The sequence below is a fragment of the Zophobas morio genome, unplaced genomic scaffold (assembly GCF_036711695.1).
Source record: "Zophobas morio isolate AGI-343-1 ecotype UQ-CSIRO unplaced genomic scaffold, CSIRO_AGI_Zmor_V1 ptg000021l, whole genome shotgun sequence".
Classification (NCBI taxonomy): domain Eukaryota; kingdom Metazoa; phylum Arthropoda; class Insecta; order Coleoptera; family Tenebrionidae; genus Zophobas; species Zophobas morio.
This window is the reverse complement of record NW_026972126.1, coordinates 2,012,591-2,032,195: the sequence shown is the minus strand read 5'-3', so window position 1 is coordinate 2,032,195 and position 19,605 is coordinate 2,012,591. Positions and strand designations below refer to the sequence as shown.

Genomic DNA, 19,605 nt, shown 5'->3' with positions numbered 1-19,605 from the left:
TCCCAGATATTTAGCTCCGCTACAGTGACAAATTCAAGTAGTGATGAACTACCCTAAAAGCAAGTAATGGAATCGATGGTTAGACGTTTCCTTTGTTGTGTTGTTTCTTATAGTTGAAATTTCAATTTCACTAAGTTGAGACTAATAAATGACAGTAAAATTAGCTTAATTAATTATTTCTCGGTGTTGCATTTCTAATGTCATTTAGTATATTTTTCTTATTAAAAATATTACACACAGTTGCATGTTTATACTTTGGTAGCACATTTGTTGGTTTACTAACCCTGGTTTTAGTAAGAGTCATGTAAGCTGAAAATGCTTTATTTCAATACGCACGTGTGTTTCGTAGTTACATATGTAGTTACCAAATAAACGGCGTATTAAACTTCATGTTTATTCTTAGATACTAGGAGTAATAATGAATTTGTAGATGCAATTTGTTGGCTTATTTACATCTACATTTTTTTTTTACTAGTGTCTGGAAACTAAGCACATGCGTGGCGAGTATTACAGTACCGGTAAACTTAATCAAATAGAGACTTTTTTGTATGGATCACATACACGTTTTTCGAGATTCACATTCATAAAAAAGTGGAAGTGTTATCCTGGTACAATTGTGTAAAATTTTAAATATTAAAATTTTTGCCAACTGCTTTTGTGTTTTATCAGTGTAGTGTCATACTCATTCATAACGAACTATAAAATAAAATATATTTAGGGACGCAATAAAACTGATCTAGGACTTGGTTTCACTTAAAGTGAAAACAACTTCCGTTTTGTAGTTTTAACTTTTTTTAATTAATTATCTTCTGACTACAGTGATAGTCATAATCAAGTATCAAAATTTTGTAATAAATTCAAGTTTAAAAATCATTTCCAATAAAAGCTGTAATTTTAGAAATGTTGTTAGAATAATGACTAAGATAGTTTATTAATAACTGAATAGTGAAGTGATATTGTTTCCAGCAATATTCACTTAACGTAACTGCAGACTACCGAGTTCCGAGAGTTGTTAAAGAAAAATTTTCGTATTTACATTTAAAAAAAAATATTTTTTTTTTGATCGGAAAATGTTGGAATTCTAATTTTTGCATAATAAATTTTTGAAATTAAATAATATGCCTAGCAAAAAAGTGCCTGCTTTAATAGTAACAAGTCAAATGGTCAATTACTAAATGTAAAACTATGAATTAATTTCTCTGAAAATTGTGGTCACTCAAGTTATTCAAAAACCCTTTGAACTGAAGAAAGTATGATTGAATAATGGAAGATTATAATAATTCGTACTTACTTGTAAATTGAAAAACAATTGTTTGTATTTCAAATTTACAGATTTTTGGCAATCGTCTTCAGTGAGGATATTTTTATCAACACTTGCAATAAGATAGACCAAAGTGCTTATCTTACACATTTTATTCCTGATTTATTGCCAGCCATTAATGATACAAGAAGTAGATTCTATTATCCTAGCGTTGACCGCCGCCTCCTTTAGCACCACCATCGGCACCACCAGCAGCACCACCACCAGCTTTTCCTCCGAATCCTCCGCCGAACCCTCCTCCAACGTTAAATCCACCGCCGGCGCCAAAATTACCACCCGCACCAGCTTCTCCCTGTCCTCCTCCTCCTGCCTGTCCGGTTCCGGAAGAAGATTGAGGCGTTGCATTAGTATGCGACTGAAATATAAAAAAAAATTAACAGTGCAAATTTAGGTCTAATATATTTTTTAAATATCTTACCAGGCATAGAGCTAAAAAGGTTACAGCACAAACGAGTAACGTTTTGGTCGTCATTGTGAATGGAATGCTTTATTCGAATTTTCACAGGCTTTTATAGCAATATACAATTTTTTGGTGGGATATCTAATTAAGTAATTATATCTGTAAGAACAAAATTATCCGAAAAATAAGTTGTAATTGAACTTAATTAGAATACGAATTTTTGACGGACGATGAACGCTACAAAGCTGTATAGATACGGTGGCGTTATTATTATTTTTATAATCGCAATTATCTGAAATTATTATTGTCCATATATTAATTGGGTAAAAAATTATATAATTACTACTTTGGTGCATTTATAACAATGTAGTGGTGGCAAACCGGCATGAAAAATAAATTAACGGTGTAGATTAAAAAACTTATCAGTTTAACAAATCAGAAGTTTTTTCTCACAAGGTTAATCTATCCCACAAAAAAACACGGTATTATTTACTAATATACCTTTTAATGTAAGTTATTCGTTATTCTTGTCGTCCATCATTAAAATCTTCCATTATAATCAGCGAATATCATATTTCGTAATGTGTATTCTTTGATAGATTTAACATTCGCGAACACATGTCGTTTGTTTTTGAATGATCAAAGCGTTGGTGATGTTAATGTAAGACAGGAAATATACACAGGTGAGCATTTATTGTTATTAACAAAAACTTAATTATTGTTGGAACATTTTACTTGTTAAATGCTGCATAGAATTTATCCCCGTAAAAATTAACAACGTGTTAATTGATATTCTTTGTGTCACAACACAATCCTTCGGTTAGTCTGTTTGTAAACTATAACATTTAGAAATAAAGAACACATTTCTTCATTTATTATTTAAAAACGATGCGTGATAAGAAAATCAACAGTTTCCAAACAAAAGCAAAATTTCAGAAGGCTTCGTTTTTGGATTAAGCTAATTTTGATCTGTTCATTTTATTTTTATTTTTAGTTTTTAAATTTATATTATTGCGTCTAATAAGTATAGTTTAATTTATAGAAAATTGACAAACGACAGTAACCCCTTCTTCTTAGTTGTCCTGTATTGATAAGCGATTTTATCCTTAATAACCTAATATAATCACTTTTACGTTCCATTTAGTCCAAAATATAACTGTTAGAATAAAATACTGTATAGACATAATGCAATAAGTTCTATACCATGAATACACATGTGTTATTAGTGCTTATACAATTTATTACTGACCAAAATTTAACATTCTTAGGGTACATTCATCTTTCTTAACAATCGCATGAATCCTGTTAAGTGCTTTCCTACTGAAGTTAGCACTCAGGCTTTAATCCCAAGTTGGGCAACTTAAAACTTTGCACATTTATTATTGTCACAGTGTCACTTTCTTGCGTAGCTTGAATGCTTAAATAAATGATAAAATTGATGGTAGTTCATATTATTCTGCATCAAAATTTTACTATATGTGGTTCACGCACTGATTACAAATTTTATCGTAGTGTAAGTTGAAATGATAAATATTTTATTATGTATGACGTGGGGATGTGGAAACTTGTGGGGAATGCCGCAGTTTGATAAACTGTGCCAAAAATATCAAATATTTACACTTCGACTAAATAAATATGTGTATAAATAGGGCGAAGTATTTTTTCGAGTTATTTTCATTTTGGCGTCACGCTATTCAACAATGAGAGTGAGTCCCAGGAAAAAATTGAATAATAACGTATATGCATCCGTTGGTTGAACGAAATAATATTCAATGATTCTAAATCTAAGAAGTAATCGTTCTCACCCAGCTAAATTACCGTCTTATATTGCGTTTAAAATGTTTATTGTGAAAACAGCAGTAGCGTTTGTTTTACTGATCGATCACTCACTACAAATAAGTTCATAAACTCAAGATCATACCATAGATGCACTTGCCTTTAGTTGATTGAGTTTTTTAGCATCGAAAGAGGCGTTTTTCTTGTGTAAATGTGGCTACCGACATGCAGAACGACTGCTAATTTAACATCTTGGCTCTGTTTAAAAAGTAATTATCTGATATTTTATACGTGTTTCAAGAATGTATTTTAATAAGAAAATAATACCGAGTTCTTGTCTGCATTTTTACAGATGAAAAATTATTTAGATGATTTGTCTCATTATTTCAGATTCCATTAGGGATAGTTTGGCATTTTTACGACTACCATACCAGATCACCGAAATGAACGACTTGTTTTACATTTTTTATTTATGCATAAACAAAAAAGGCAGAACTGGAAGTAATAACGAAGCGGCCCACATTGCAGTTTCATTTCGGTACTTGCAAGTCGCAGGTTTTAGAAAATGTCGTTTTCAGTGTTATTAATGTTGTTGTTTTCTCTTAGGTCGACAGAAGAACATGCGAATTTCGGCGACCGCTTCTACGAAAGACCCAACAACAGGGTAACCGAAGGTGAATTTATCCGTCGAACGAACTACCATGATAATTGTAGGGGACGTAATAGGGAACGAAGTTACAGAAATGGCCCCTACAATGCGATCATGGATCGATCTCATAGGACTCTCAATAATTCTTGGTCATACGACTCTACAAGGTACAATAGTCAAAACGAAACAGGGTATGTATCGACACCTTCGGATAGCAACGAGAGGCGGTCGTCCGACCAAAGTACAAAGAAAAAAGCGAAATCAAGATCCGGAAGTAGGTCGCCTTCGCCATCGGGCAGCACATCCAGCAGGTCACCCTCCAGGTGAGTTTTCTTAAATTGACCACAAGTTGCAGTTAGTTATGTAATAGAATCATATTTCTAAAATAATGTAGTCCTTTAGTAGACAAGTCGTTCAGGTGTTACTATAATCATATTTAAACATAATGACACCGTTTAATACGTTGGTAGACTCCGCCTCAAATAAATTTATTACATCGTCTCGAGAAATTATGAAATACTTTACTGAAAAATGAGATGCTAAACTACTTGTGCTTCACTGTTCAATCAGTCTCTTTTATTGTTTTTCTGAACACATTACACAGAATATTAAATAATACCTTAACACCAACTCAACAAGTTAAAATTACTTTTTCCTAAACCCAGTGGCGGCTCGTCAGATGAGGCAAGTGAGGTGGCGCCTCACAGCATATATCTTAAGAACAGATTGAGTTAATTTGTAATTAAAAATGAGCTTTCAATGCATTTTCAGTTACAAAAATATGTTGAAATGGCAAATCTGTAGATGATTTTTTATTTTTTACGCTTTCTGCTGACAATTTCGGTTGAATACCGTACGATTTATGCTCCTAGTTCTTTAACTGAAGCGGCCAGAACGTCGGTTCACTTGAACCAGCGAAGCCCAATCACAGACACGGATTTCCATGGCTCAGGTCCTATACTCCTATACATGCGTTCGCACGGAACTGAGGCGATATCTTCGGTGCTTCTCGGCTATTTTCGGAGTACTTATTAAACCATTTTCCCATTTATTTTACAGAACGGAAGGGTTGCGGGCATTGCGGGGTGCGTGGGTAATTAGCATGAACGTGAGTAAAAGCCCGCGTGTTGATGTTTCGTGCTTTTGTCTCTTTCATAGTTACAGGTGAGTAAAAAATGAATCCCGAGTACCAATATCGTCATGTTCCTTCGTCGTTTTCACGGCGAACCGAGCTAGAACGTCGGCAAATTTTGCTAAATATCGAGCAGTCAAAACCGTTAATTCATGTAACTTCCATTGATAAGCGACAGAATCGTCAGTACTCCAAGTCTTTTAAATCAACTTGGTACGAAACATATAAATGGCTCTGCCGTAATATTTGACGTCCCGGGATATAACGATTTAAATAATTTCATCCGAAGTGCAAAGTTACATGAAAGTTCCAAAGTACACATTAAAAATTTCATGGGCCTAAAACCTTTACAAAGGAACACAACAACTATTCCCGAATCCCTCCAAGAAAGTCCTAGTTTGAACAAAATTTTGACTTGTAAAAACATTGCTGATTAAATGTGTTATGGGTGTTATTATTATTATTATTATTATTATTAGGACCTACCACTGACCCGAAAAAAAAGACTTCTATCATTACTAATTAGTAAGACCAAGTGATATGCATTAGTCACATTAATTTAATTAATTTGATTATTAATATTATAATTAATGTTATTGTCAAATTTCTATCATCGCCTCACCACATCAGACAGTCACGAGCCGCCACTGCCTAAACCAGAACAAGATGTGGTTAAGTATGTATAATACATGTGTTGTAATTTCTTTTAATCTAAAAGTACTCTCAACAAAACACGTTCAAAATTTATTTTAGACAAGTTAATATTGCAAGTTGAGGATATAAATTTGTAATATGAGACTACCGGTTTAACAATAGGTTGTACCTTAATCAACTCAATCATTATTGTAGTTTTAATTTGATTTTTGGTGTTATTAGCATTTGCAGATGCAACTGTGTGTATAAACTTGCTACTCTGGAATTACTTGGCTTTAAAGTCACGAACCGATAATTTTTAAATATCCTTGCTACTGTTTTTGCGATAAAACACCTGCTTTGAATGATTCATTGCCTTCAACGATCGTTAATTAGTTCTGGTAAATTCGTGATTGCAGCAACAATTGTATGCTCAAGCTTGTTACAGTCCCAATTTTCGTAAGTTTTAAACCACCGTTCAAGCGTTAAGAGGAAAACAACATCATCTCATCATCGGTATTCGTAAGGCTGCTTTTTGTGAAAACGAACACTGGGGCGTGGGTAGATGGAAAAACCTGATTTCTCAGTTTAAATTTGCAATTTTTTATTCAAGTTTTGTAGTCTTTGAAAGGATGATGCATGAGATTTATTATTACCTATCCTATTTTATACATACCGGAAATTACCCACCCACAAAAATTAAGCAATCCAACTCTATAAACATTGTATTGATGTTACTTTATGTGTCTAGAAATGTAGTGGATGTTCCAATCATTGATAAGCTATCATGATTGGAACACCCATTTTGCAAATTCTTTACACTTGCTTTCTAAACTTCTAAAAGCGCATTGATTTTTTGAAAATGTTTTTCTTTTTTAAACAGAATAAAACTGTAAACCCGTAATGAAATTACGTAGTTATTTCACCGTGTGTCTTTAAAGTCAAATCAATATTTCTAACTTATTGTTCCAATAGCGTTTACAGTAGACCACATTACCAATACGCAAGTGTAATTTGACAATTCCGTTATAATTTCTTTCGATAAGGTAGCACTAAACACGACGCTTGAACTAGATCGAAAATTTGGTTAACCGTGTGGTACTTTTTTTTAACTACAAGTATTCCTGAAATAAAACAGCTATATATTCTATCTTGTTGATAAAATTTTATATAAAATACTCCAGAACTGATAATGATCATAGAACTTATGATTCAGACGATTCAAATACGTTCACTATCAGTATTCGTCGTGTTTGCAATACACGTGTATGATAATACCTTGGTATTTCGTACTACCATTTACGTTGTCACATATCTATACATAAAAAAGATAGTTTCCTTAGTGCTTTTATGTGTTACGTAAAGGAAGAGTGACCACGGGTTTAAGTATTAAATTCATGCATTGGAATGTGCAGTGTTGTTCTTCTTGGTGCAATATTGGAAATAGTAGAAGATACTAGGTAGGTTAAATGAGAAAATCTTAGTACTTTTTTTGTGTTGATTTAACACTTCATAAAGAAAATTGGGAAAATTCGTACTATTTGCTAAATATTAGAAAAAATTAGCTGTTTTCTACTTCCCGATCGTAAACGAAGGAAGTATTGGAATAGGGTCATCGGACGACTAGCTAGTTTCTAATTTTCTCTACGTTTCATGAGTCCCAGAGTACAAGAAAAGTGGCCTCTCGTTTCCATTTATCTGTCATTTGTGTTAAATTTTGTATGTATATTAGGAATATCATGTAGATGGTAAAACTAACCAAAATTTTAATAATCATCCGCATCAATAATTTGATGACGTCATATCAAATGTGTCTGTATTAAAATTATTTAAATGTTATGCAATAATATACTCCCACACTTGTGGTGTATAAATGTTTGGAGTTTTCCCCTAGTCATCTAAATTTTCGTAAAAAAAAATCACACGTTTTACGAGCCACACCCGGCCAAGGAGCTCCGTGGCGCCAAGTCAATCCCCAACATGACCCTTTTTTTTTTTATATTACACTGTGACTAGTATTATCAATATTGTTTTTTCTGTATACAAAAAAAAGAAACATTTCGCAAAATCTAATTTTATAATTTTTCGAACAAACAGGATTTGTTGGACGAAATGTACCTCAGGGGCGAGGGGAGTTGCGTCGAAATAATCTTCGACCATTTTTTTTAATGAACTATTTCATTGTTTTGGGTATGTTCAGTATGATGATCTTTGAACTTATTGAACGAGTTTGCAGTTCAATACTTAATACCTCAACTAAAATTAGTTGTGGTCGTTATATACATTGTTTGTGTATTTGAAGTAGGATATTGTCGTTTACCCCTGTTTCTACATTAGAAATGTTGAAATGGACGTATAGACTGCCGTTATCGTGAAGGAAGTGATCGCTCTGATTTTTTATGGTATAGAGAAGGATAAACTCATGCGGTTCTGGGCAAGTATAGCTGTCACTAAAGAACTACTACTAACTGGGAATGTTAGGCAGCGCAATAAAAGCTGTAGACTACAGTTACTATTTTAGACCTCCTTTGCGTTCATCAGTACAGTACATACCTTTCAGTGATTGTCTAGCATTCGGGACTATTTACCTTATATGCTTAAAGCTACGTGTCCACTTGAGATAAATATTTCCGAAATAAGTCCGTACAATTGTGGTCGGGCCACCTCTCAAGTGGATAAGCAAAACTGCATTTACCTGAGTCATGAGAGCTACTCCCACAACACGAACAAGTTTCGAAATGCGACCTCCGAAAAGTGCGTTTACATGTTTCACTGTAATATCTCATTTAATTGTAATGATAGAACTCTGGATATGGAATGTCAATTAATACATACAGAACTGTCATGAGAGTTCTTCAGTGGGGCTGTAGCTTTAGGGACGCTGACCAACATTAGTGAGATATAAAATGGTAGGTTACATTTTTGTCGCAAATATTGAACACTTATTAATTGAACGAAACCAGTGGTTGGAAACAGCTACTTCCCGGACAAAACCCCACCAAAATCTGGATTACCAACACTGGTGTCACCCCTTTCTTACAGAAAACCTTCATATAGTTGGTACCGTTAAAATGTACTGCACTAATGAGACCGAAGGAGGTCGAAACTGCAGCCTACATTGAGTTGTCTAGCTTTCGAGTTACTAATTCTTTAGCGGTATAAATCAGTAGCGTAAGCTAAGTATTGTTGCGAATCCACTTTTACGTTAAGTTTTGTCTACTTCACCTATGCTACTTCTTAATTTCATTTAAGCTGAGATCAATAGAGTGCAAATATGGTTTTCATTCTATTGTTTGACCTGTTTTCGTGATCCTGTATGTTTTGTTGTAATTTGCAAAAAATTTAAACCCTTTATCGTACAATCTTCGAGTGACACTTGACTAAAAGAAATTGTAATCCATGTCTTCTTGACGTTTCACAGCTCAAAATACGTGTTATGTACTTCGAAATTACAAAACTTCAAGTCTTAACCAAATTTGTGTTTCCATTCTTTACAAAAAAATGAACTTGCAGTTAGATACATTTCGAATAAAATGCGCAGCATGCCTTTTTCTGTATTATTATTAATCCAGACCTACATATTTTTTAAATTCTACCATGATTCCAACGTTAACTTACAAATACTCTTTGGAAAATTGGTTCTCATTTTCCAGCAAATAAAATTAAAAGTGGGTTTGTTTGGGCTGGGGTTGTATCAGATGAAAATGTTCTGAATAATAGTTAAATAACTGTCAATAGAAAACTATGAGGAAGGTAGGAAATATAGTTTGCCACAAAAATCGTTGAATTATTAAATTTTAGTTTAATTTGTAAAATCGAGTTTCAATGCGCTACGCTTGTGAAGAAAATAACAAATATGTCGGGTATTTATGGATGTGGACGCGATGATCACATAATGAGTTATAAAACTTTTTTTTTTACAGTAAATTGACTTTGATTTCAGAAAATCAATGTACTATAGTTGTTTTTTTAACCCTCAAAGTGGTAATTACATTTTTATTTGTTTTTGTATTTTAGAAATGTTCTGTTTAATATCGAGTCGTCAACCTTATCTCACAGTTACTTGAATGTGTATTATAATATTCCTCCATATAAATTGTTGGACATAATTATGACTGTTTCAGGCGAGTTTAAAAATCTACCAGAGGTTGATATTGTCATCTTCCAAAAATTTTTTTTGTACTAGAACTTATTGTAGATAAGAAGCTAATGTGGTGTGTTTATTTGGTGCCATGGATATACATAAAATCCGATCTTAAACGGCCTTTCCATTTTGTTGCGTTATAGAGTTGAAACGATCTTTTGATACTTGAATGAAGTTAGGAAATTCGTCTTTTTTATAATTTTTATCATCCTTGGGTTTTCAGTTGGGTTGAACATAATATTTCTTGCATGGTGTATTAATACAATTTAACAAAATTTTTACCTCTGTGGATTGCGTGCATATAGAACTTTGAATTTTTTGGATTTTTTACCCCACCGCCTTTTGCAATGACGATTTAATATACTTTCCGCAAAATATCGTAATTGGTTTTCCGTTATTGCAACACGAACATGGCTTTTATCTTTTTCCTAATCTATAACTGTGCCTCTTTTTAGTGCTTTATTTATATTGGGTTTCTTACTGGATGCAATGCAAATCCTACGTGTTCTTTTTATTTTTTTGATTTATTTATTACAACCAAAATTGTCGTGAATGATAACACAGAACCACAATGTTTTAACCTTTTGTATTTCCGTTACATATTCATGTATTTTATAGTCTAATTTTTGTTACAATTAAAAACAAATTCCAGCACATATTAAAAAATAAATAAATTGAAGTTAATTAACGAATAAAAGACGGTAATGTTTTTTTCATCATATGATGCCGAGTAGTAATGGGCAATCATTTCGCTATACCACTTTCCTTAGTATCTGTTTTTGGTAATGACGACAAGATCTTGGACGTCTTTATGAAACTATTCTCCGTGCTCACCACTAACGTCACCCAGATTCGATGGAGATCTAAGAAGTGTATTTTAAGGGTCCCATTACAATTTGATTTACAATAATCTCTAAAGAGTTCACCGACAATGTGTCTATACATAGTTTTCAAATTTTGTATTACATTACTGGTACATTCTAAAAGTCGCTTAGGGGTCCATTCAAATTTTATATCTTAATTTGGTTCTACAATAATGCTGCCCACTTCCTGGTCATCGTTTAAGAATATGATGATTTCTTGCATAGCTGTTCAACTCACACATCAAACAACAATGCTTCGCCTAACCAAATTGTAAATTAAGCAGAATTACCACTGAAATTAAATGAGGACCGAAGTACCGTATATGTACAATTTCTACGATTCCTTTTGCTAAGAAGACCTCATATTTTTTTAAATAGGGTCAATATTTTAGATGTTCAGAAAAAGCTTTTAAACGCATTTTCGAAGAATCGGAAAAAACGCGGTTGTTCTGGATTGTGTTCAGTCTAGTACAAGCATTAAATTGTCAATATTTTCACAAAAGAAAACATTCTCTTTAATTGGGAATCTTAACATCTTAACGACTGCGGTATGCTAAACTATGTGGATTTGCTTGGACTCTTCATGAATTCACATTTCGAACCAAGTTGTCTATTTAACCGAGCTATACCTGAGGTGTGTTTTTTTTTCGAATTGTAAACATTTATCGCACTTTTTAATATTTTTCTTGTCTCAGAATGTTGGAATATGTTACTACTGGAACAGCGGACTGGGTAATCTAGAATAACTAGACTGAAGATTTTGATGTAGCCAAGGTAGCAGTCCGTTTTATGGTCTCTTATTGACAGACGCAATCATGGAAACTGCAAACTGTAGCAGTGTTCTTACCATTCGATCAGTTTCTTGAGTAACAGCACAACGTGCACAGTTGTGTCGGATACCCAAGAATTTTCTTGATTTTTAATTTTAAAACCGAAGTAGTAGTCCGTTTTTTCTCTTGTGGACGTAATATTTTGTTTGTTCGGATTAATTGTAAACTTAAATTCAATTTGAATAATCCACCTATCCTTCATATCTACCCGTATAATCGTATATCTATGAGTCTTTTTATTGTGATTGGTTTAAACGCAAAGAAAGGCAAATGTGGCTTAGACGTTGTAAAGTAGAAACTATACCGAAACTTGTACAGACTAGTATATACAAGTTAAGATAGCACACTATTTCTGTTAGTATTTTACGTTGATGCTCTAAAATAGAAAATTCGGACAAATATAGCAAAAAATTAATATACATATTGTGGAGGAAAAGTGTTATTAACAATTTCTCAGAATACTGATGTGGGGATATTTATGGTACACATGTTAGGGTATAAGAAAAAAAAAAAAACACCTGCTGACCATTGAATCAATGGGCATAGCAGTTTAAATCATAAATCAAATTATACAACAGAATTAGGCAATTTTTTAATTGCAGGTCGAGATCCAGGAGCAGCAGCAGTTCGTCGAGTTCATCAACGTCGCGGGACACGAGTTCGAGCAGCGAGAAGCGTCCTGTGGCCATCCGCGTGAAAAACCTTCCCCCTCGGTCGTCCGACACGTCGTTGAAGGACGGCCTTTTCCACGAGTACAAAAAACACGGCAAGGTGACTTGGGTGAAGGTGGTAGGCCAGGGTTCGGAGCGCTATGCCATCGTCTGCTTCAAGAAGCCGGAGGACGTGGAGAAAGCCCTGGAGGTCAGCTACGACAAGCTGTTTTTCGGGTGCAAGATCGAGGTGGAGCCCTACCAAGGCTACGACGTCGAAGACAACGACCTACGGCCGTACGAGGCCGAAATCGACGAGTTCCACCCGAAGGCGACGCGGACTCTTTTCATCGGTAACCTGGAGAAGGACGTTACCGCATCTGATCTCAGGAAACATTTCGATCTTTTCGGCGAAATTATTGAAATTGACATTAAGAAACAAGGGGCTGTGGGTTCATACGCGTTTTGTCAGTACTCGGACATAGTGAGTGTAGTGAAAGCGATTCGTGCGATGGACGGTGAACATTTAGGTAATAATCGAATTAAATTAGGTTTCGGGAAGTCGATGCCGACGAATTGTGTGTGGGTCGACGGTGTAGTCGACGTCAATGAAAAGTACCTGAGGATACATTTCGAGCCGTTCGGTTCGATCAGCAAAGTGCATGTCGATAGGGATAAGGGACAGGCGCTCATTTTTTACGAGCAAGTGGTGGGGGCGCAATTGGCAGTGAATAAAATGAGGGGGTTTAGTGTCAAGGGGAGCAAAATTCAGGTTGATTTTGCCAGCAGGGAGTGCCAGGAATCGTTCTTCGAACATTTAGAGAAACAAGGAACCGTACTCGATAGAACAGGGTTTGAGGAGAGGAGGGATTCAGTCTCTAGAACCTTCGATGCTACCACCAACAGATTTTCCAGGTACATACGGACTTCGGTCAAATTAAAAAATTCGATATACTTAAAACTAATACTTACGGTTGAACCGTGTTTGATTGTTAAATACTAGGTTCCTCAAGAATTGCTGCAAATGTTTTTTACAAAGACAAACAAGCAAGAAATAAATATTTAAAAGACATGAAATATAATTATTTTTTCAGTGGAGTCTTTCATTATATGAATAAAATAATTTTTTGTGTAAAAATAAGAATTATTTGGTAGTTTTGCAAAAGATTAACATATTTAACCTTAAACAACAACAAAATTAAATGAAGATCACGTGTACCAAGTTACATAATGTTGGTCTATCTGTAAAAGCTTGTAGTTCCATGGCCGTCAAAACGTACATCCAAAACTTCATACTGGACCATACATTACAGTTAAATAACACGGAATTTGAATGTAACAGTTCAAGTTTTGCCACCAAAAAAGTTGTAATAAATACATTTTAAATATGCAAATAAATTTAATGTATTCGTGCTGTTGACGTCAGAAAAAAGAAGACTTGCTTTATTCAGGCAATATAACAAAAAGTAGGACACGAAAAAACATAAATAATGAATGCAAGTACATCAGATACGAAACGATACGAACATTAAAAAAATATTATTTTGTCAGTTAAATGTGGTGGAAAGCATAGCAGCTGTTTACTTCTTGTCGTCATAATCATTGTGTTTCAATCTTGGAAGGTAATATTTTGATTTCTGACTATCCATACTTTAAAAAATACGCTTCTAACTTTGAATGTCACACACGACTTTTATCACAATTGTCAAGAGTATGATTGCACTCAAATTTAGTGACACATGGCAAAATTTAGAAAGTAAAGTGGACCCCGACTGCTCGATAGTACCAGTTATTGTATTGTTGCAAAGTTTCAAATCGATACAATAATTAGAAGTAGGTTAAAATCGACTTCTACATTTGTTTACATAGTTTGTTACAAGTGTAGCTAATGTAAGCTTTTAAAAACAAGTGGTTAATTTTAAAATTGTATATCTTAATTATATTGTACTAGTAAAAGTGGTAAGTCAATTTTGATTTTGGGAAAGAAAGTTTTTTCCTTCTTTGTAGACTTTTTCGATTTACGGTTTTATAGTTAATCCAACGTTTTTTGTTATTTAGAAGTGTTAGCAACAACTTTTCGATGAAATATTTTCAGCAGGTAATAACATTTTTAATCTGTTGCCGAAATTTTATATTTTTCTCTGTACAAAATTTTCGATTTGCACTCAAATTGACCCTACAATTAGCTTCATTTTTATTTATTTATTTATTTTTTTTAATATACTAGAAAGATTACGTGGTAGCCTAATTGTGAGTTTACGCCCCACACCTTATGGAATATCGTCACATATGGCTGAAAGGACATGAAAAGATTATTCAATTATTGCGACTCAATTTGAATGAAATTTTAGTTATTTAGAAATAGTCGTGGAACGTGTACTCGATCGATGTGTTTGATGGTCGCAGTGTTCAATGAGACGATTTTTCAGCTATCACATTTAAGTATTTTGAACGTATCCTATAGTATTGCATTGCTTTTATTCAAATTCCTGCTGCAGTGACATTTCCAGAAATCATGAATTTATAAATCATCTTCTACCATATCATTTTCATGGTATACATAGTTTTTTTAATATGCTTTTTTTTTAAACAACAGAACACATGTTTGTACTAATATTTTTATTTCGTTCGTATTTAGCGGTAAATCAACTTGAAATTGGCCCTTCAATGTGTTCCTGCCGAAATAAAAACACTTAATAAATACGATTGAACTTTTTGAATAAAGTCGCAGACAAAACTTTGCGACAAAGTAGATTCGTAGCAATAACCCACACCCGATTTGTCAAAATTTTGAAGCGAAGTACCAAAACAGAATAACACAAGTGACAGATATAAAATGGAATTTTGAATATTTGCTTGATATACATATAAGAGATCTTATGGTGTTAACCTAAATTTTTACCACATTAAGATGTGGTTAAACCGCTAAACACACGTCTGTTTATATATGATATATAATATATGAATCTCCTGAAAATCTTGATGCAAATGACGTTGTTTTGTCACTAATCATTTCGCATTAAACTGAAAGAAAATTTAACATGTTTTCATCTACACCTTCTTGTAAATTCACAATAACTGTGTCATTCTGAAATAATTTACCCTTTTTGGAGATAAAACATCCTTTATGTTATTTAAAAATATGAGTAATATGTTAGTGACATAATTCGATTAGAACCTAGAAAACAGTTTCATTTGTACGCATTGCATCAAATAGCGTAGACATAAATGGGGAGCTAATTAATAATTGTTGTGGACGAAGTCTTGCATACCTACTAAATAAGGATTCCCATTCTGGCAACTGATACCGGCCGGAAAAGGCAACTCCTAATTCCCAAAGGAGGCAAAAAAAGTGTGAGGAAAAATGGTGCCAAAACACTTCCACTCCTCCAAATCGTTACTGACTTGTAATAAAAAGTTGTATATTTTTTTGATATTTGTGTTATTCCAACGATGTGAAATAAATATAGTTCAAAGTAAAGTGGTCTGATGAGGATACGTCTAAATGTCGAACAAAATTCCATCACCAAACCTCCACCAGAGGCGAAAAAATCCTTGTAAATTTGGGGTTGCTTATTCCGCCCGGTTGCCAGAATGGACATACCTTATTCTGTAAGTACAAAAGATTTTATGCACTGACTTTATGAGCACTGAAATATATAGTGTAAATCGGTCGCTAACTCTTAGACTGTAATCTTGACTCTTAACATACGTTGACGCTAGTATGTACTTTTGTTTAGGAATTTTATAGAACTCGTTAAAAAGGAGCTGACAATGTCACATTTATACAAGGTTAAAACAATACAAAATACTTTTATTTTAACTTATTTGTCCGGAGTTTGACCGTAGATATTAAGGTGGTTCCTGTTTTATTGCTTTTTAATTTGAACAATTATCAATTAGTTTACCAAAATTAAAAAATCATATTTGCACAAATACTCGTAATATAGTTTTCACGATAACAGTAATATTGTTCGATGTCTTTTTACCCATAAAACAATGTTTGCAATCACTACCATGCTGGTTTCATAAAAACGCAAGGATTTATTGTTACATTATTCAGGAAGGGAAAGTACTGAAGTGCTGTTCAATAACTGGCCAAATTAAAAAATTCATTTTATATTTAGATTACCAATGTCAACTTGATTATCATATTGTGTATCAATAATGTTTATTTTGCCATTAGATAATACAAAGGATCTGCGGCAAATAAATTGGCATGTTTATCACTAGTGAATGCGGTTTGTCATATGACAGTAGAAAAAATACTCGTGTTATTTTGAACTTTGGTTTTGTTTTAGAGTGTATCAAACTTTCAAATACTTTTATAAATCAATAAATAAAAACTGTTTTCTAGAGAATTATTTTATTCTAGTACGTTTGAAACCATGAATTGTATGTTGTAGAACATATTAGAGTCTAAAATCTTCGTCTAAAGATCAGAAGATGTGTTTGTTTCTATACGACATTTTTTTTTTTTTTATTTCCACCGGCAACGGGATATGAAACGTGTTTAATAACATGTAATTACAAGTTACGTCAAGGATATGTGGAACATCGTAATTATAATCATTTACAGGATGATGTTGTTTTAGAAAATAAACAAGAAAATGATGCTAAATGAATGTTTTGCAGTGCGGAGTTATGTTAAGGTATTTCAGATTAAAATAATCTCATTGCTTCTTAACGTCTAATTTTTTTTTAGCCTTTTGTATTTGTGATGTAATTGTAATGTATTTTTAAGTATATTTAAAAGCGAAAACAACAAGCCATTTGTTATTATGGCAACGCATAAATAATACAGAATATTGATCTTACAGAAAAACATTAAAAATTCTTAAAAATTTACAGGTAAAAACGAATACAAGATAGAACTCTATTCGCCAAAGTCTATGAATAAATTATTCATTATAAGCAACTTTGATTCTAAAATTATGAAAATAGGTTTTTCAAGAAAATGTTACACTTACTGAGAACAGTTGAAGCCAGCTAACTAACACTGCAAGCCTCATAGACCATTTCCAAGTTGGGTATTAACCACAATTTCAGTCATTGGTTGATTAAAGCTTTCTTTGATAAAATAAACCATACAAATTATTCGAACAAAGCAAATCCATCAACCGTTTGCTAAAAACAAATAATGTATTTTCGCAGTGGTGAAGTTTCTTTCTTGTGCAATCATGGACAAGCCTTGTGTGGCTTGCATTTATGAATTTTCAGATAAGACCCGGCTATTAATAGGTACCTGATGGTTGTGCTGGAGTGAGAAAAACGTAATGTAAATTAAACTGTTTAAGTAAGGTTAAGAAGTATTTGAGAACATTTGCTGCTACTTATTATGACTTTATATTAATATTGCTGCTAAACTTGAATACTTTGTGTATGTATATATGTATATTCTGAAAAATAAAACAAAAACAGTGGATCGCTAATAGATTAGCGAGTATAATGGGAGTGTCAATTGATAAACCAAATGTTGTGATGAAGAATAATTACTAGGTTATGTGATACAAGGTGACATTGTTTAAAATTTTTTTTTCAAGTAGAAACCGTTGGATTTTTAAATACTGTTAGAAAAGAATAGAAATGACCATGAAAAATTTTCGTCACGTCTAGTTACACACAGTAATGGTAAAGTGAAACAGAATTTAAAAAAAAAAATAGTACTGACAAAAAAACCAAAACTAGTCCCGTGGGAGAAACAAAAAGCGTGATTTGTCATTAATTAAAATTGCTTATATTGCCGCATTAAAAATGTTCGATGGAAATACTTTTTTTTTATGTTATAATTCGTAATTAATTGCCGAATTGCTTATTGTGTTGCGATCAGACTTCGACAACAACATTAGTTCAGGAAAAACACTAAATACAGGTATTTAGCTGCTACCAACAATTATTTGGTTGAAATTTTTATTGGAAAAATTACCTATCTAAAGTCGCGATCTTTTCTACAGAACCACTCCCTAGTGTAAATTTTCAAAATTTGTTTGGTGTAAGTGACCTTGACGGGTTTCTGGGGGAAAACATATGTGTCAAAAATTTGACAGGTTAGACGGCCCCATTGTCAATGTAGATATTTTATTTTAATAAATAGATGAACAGAACATACAGTCTGCACGGGATACAGTGCGGCATAGCTGAGGACAACCGAAACATTCGTGTTGTGCTAGTTTCGATTGCCATATCAACTACCGCTACCAACCGCGTTCGGCGTAAAGTACTAGATGACAGGGCTACCAACTTGACTTTTTATCGAGTGGTTCCGTAGAAATGACCACTACTGTATATACATATAGGATGGTATAATTTGTATAAATTGTATAAATTGTATAATTGTATACTAACTATATGGTCAAGGTTTTGAAACCCTTATACACTTAATAGCAAAGATTATAATTTCCAATAAACTTTTTCACTTACACGTCTACAAATATTGTCAACGTTCAAAATTTAGAAAAGGAGGTGATGGTGATCTACTCTGTTGGATGTGTTTTGAAAAACGTTAATGCATCAAACTTGTGCAGAATATGCAGAGAACATGCGGAATATTCTCATTGAAAAAATTCTTACAAATATTTTTGCAACTACAAAGCAGTGGTAGTTCACATGATTAACCCTTCATGGAGCACTTGTTATAGTCCTGGCAAATAGAAGTGGCAGACCTAACTTTTGAGGTCGCAATAGGATTTATAATAGAAGTATGAACTTCTGTCAAATAATGTTTATTATCCTTCTATTGTTTTGTTTTCTGCTTGATGTGGCCCTAATTTCAATGCCGCTTCGCTTGACTCATCATCTCGCTCCTGTGCAGTGGTTTATTCATAAATAGGATAATCAACTTTTGTAGTAATCCTACTACGGTCTTAAAAGTTAGGTCTGCCACTTTTATTTGCCAGGAGACTACACATGAATTCTTGTCAGGACCATTTTATTTTTTACTACATTTTTATGGTTTTTTCAAATGTTGAAAAATCATATACTCGTACAAACTAATTTTGATACTGCTAAATAGCACTGGCAAAAATTTAAGAAAAAATATTGCACCTCGTTTCAGGATCACGTTACCATATAAATATGTCACTTTTTTTTAAACGTTAGCGTACTGTTAAAAATACAGTGTTTGTCAATTAATACGTTTGTGTAAGTTATAATACATGAAATCATAACAATCAAAAATATCTGAAAAATATCTTCCATACAAAAAATA

General features: G+C 33.2%; 2 protein-coding genes across 9 annotated transcripts in view; one reads left to right on the top strand and one right to left on the bottom strand.

Moving 5' to 3' along the window:
* Positions 1 to 19,605, top strand: part of LOC135131903 (protein split ends-like) — a 139,427-nt gene that overhangs the window by 71,458 nt on the left and 48,364 nt on the right. For 4 of the 5 annotated variants that reach the window (XM_064059762.1, XM_064059760.1, XM_064059763.1 and 1 more), the window contains 2 exons: positions 4,104 to 4,469; positions 12,351 to 13,313. In XM_064059762.1, the coding sequence (XP_063915832.1) occupies positions 4,104 to 4,469; positions 12,351 to 13,313 (1,329 nt within the window). The remainder of the gene's footprint in view (positions 1 to 4,103; positions 4,470 to 12,350; positions 13,314 to 19,605) is intronic. The other variant, XM_064059765.1, reaches the window with a different exon arrangement.
* Positions 1,361 to 17,733, bottom strand: LOC135131905 (uncharacterized). Of its 4 annotated transcripts, none has more exons than XM_064059772.1 (3): positions 17,644 to 17,733; positions 17,369 to 17,525; positions 1,361 to 1,676 (listed from the first exon to the last, which is right to left on the bottom strand). In XM_064059772.1, exons 2-3 carry the CDS (start codon positions 17,408 to 17,410, stop codon positions 1,467 to 1,469), a joined length of 252 nt encoding a protein of 83 aa, XP_063915842.1. In that variant the 5' UTR covers positions 17,411 to 17,525; positions 17,644 to 17,733; the 3' UTR covers positions 1,361 to 1,466. The 4 variants fall into 4 exon arrangements, with proteins under 4 accessions (XP_063915842.1, XP_063915841.1, XP_063915840.1 ...); XM_064059771.1 differs by lacking the exon at positions 17,644 to 17,733 and adding an exon at positions 1,740 to 1,880 and having other exon boundaries at positions 17,369 to 17,378; XM_064059770.1 differs by lacking the exons at positions 17,369 to 17,525; positions 17,644 to 17,733 and adding exons at positions 1,740 to 1,880; positions 2,971 to 3,046.

Coding starts and splice junctions, on each gene's coding strand:
- LOC135131905 (XM_064059769.1), bottom strand. CDS start 2,996: ATGTACCCTAAGAATGTTAAATTTTG. Junction 1,677..2,970: donor CCTAAGAATGTTAAATTTTG/GTCAGTAATAAA, acceptor TTTATATTTCAG/TCGCATACTAATGCAACGCC.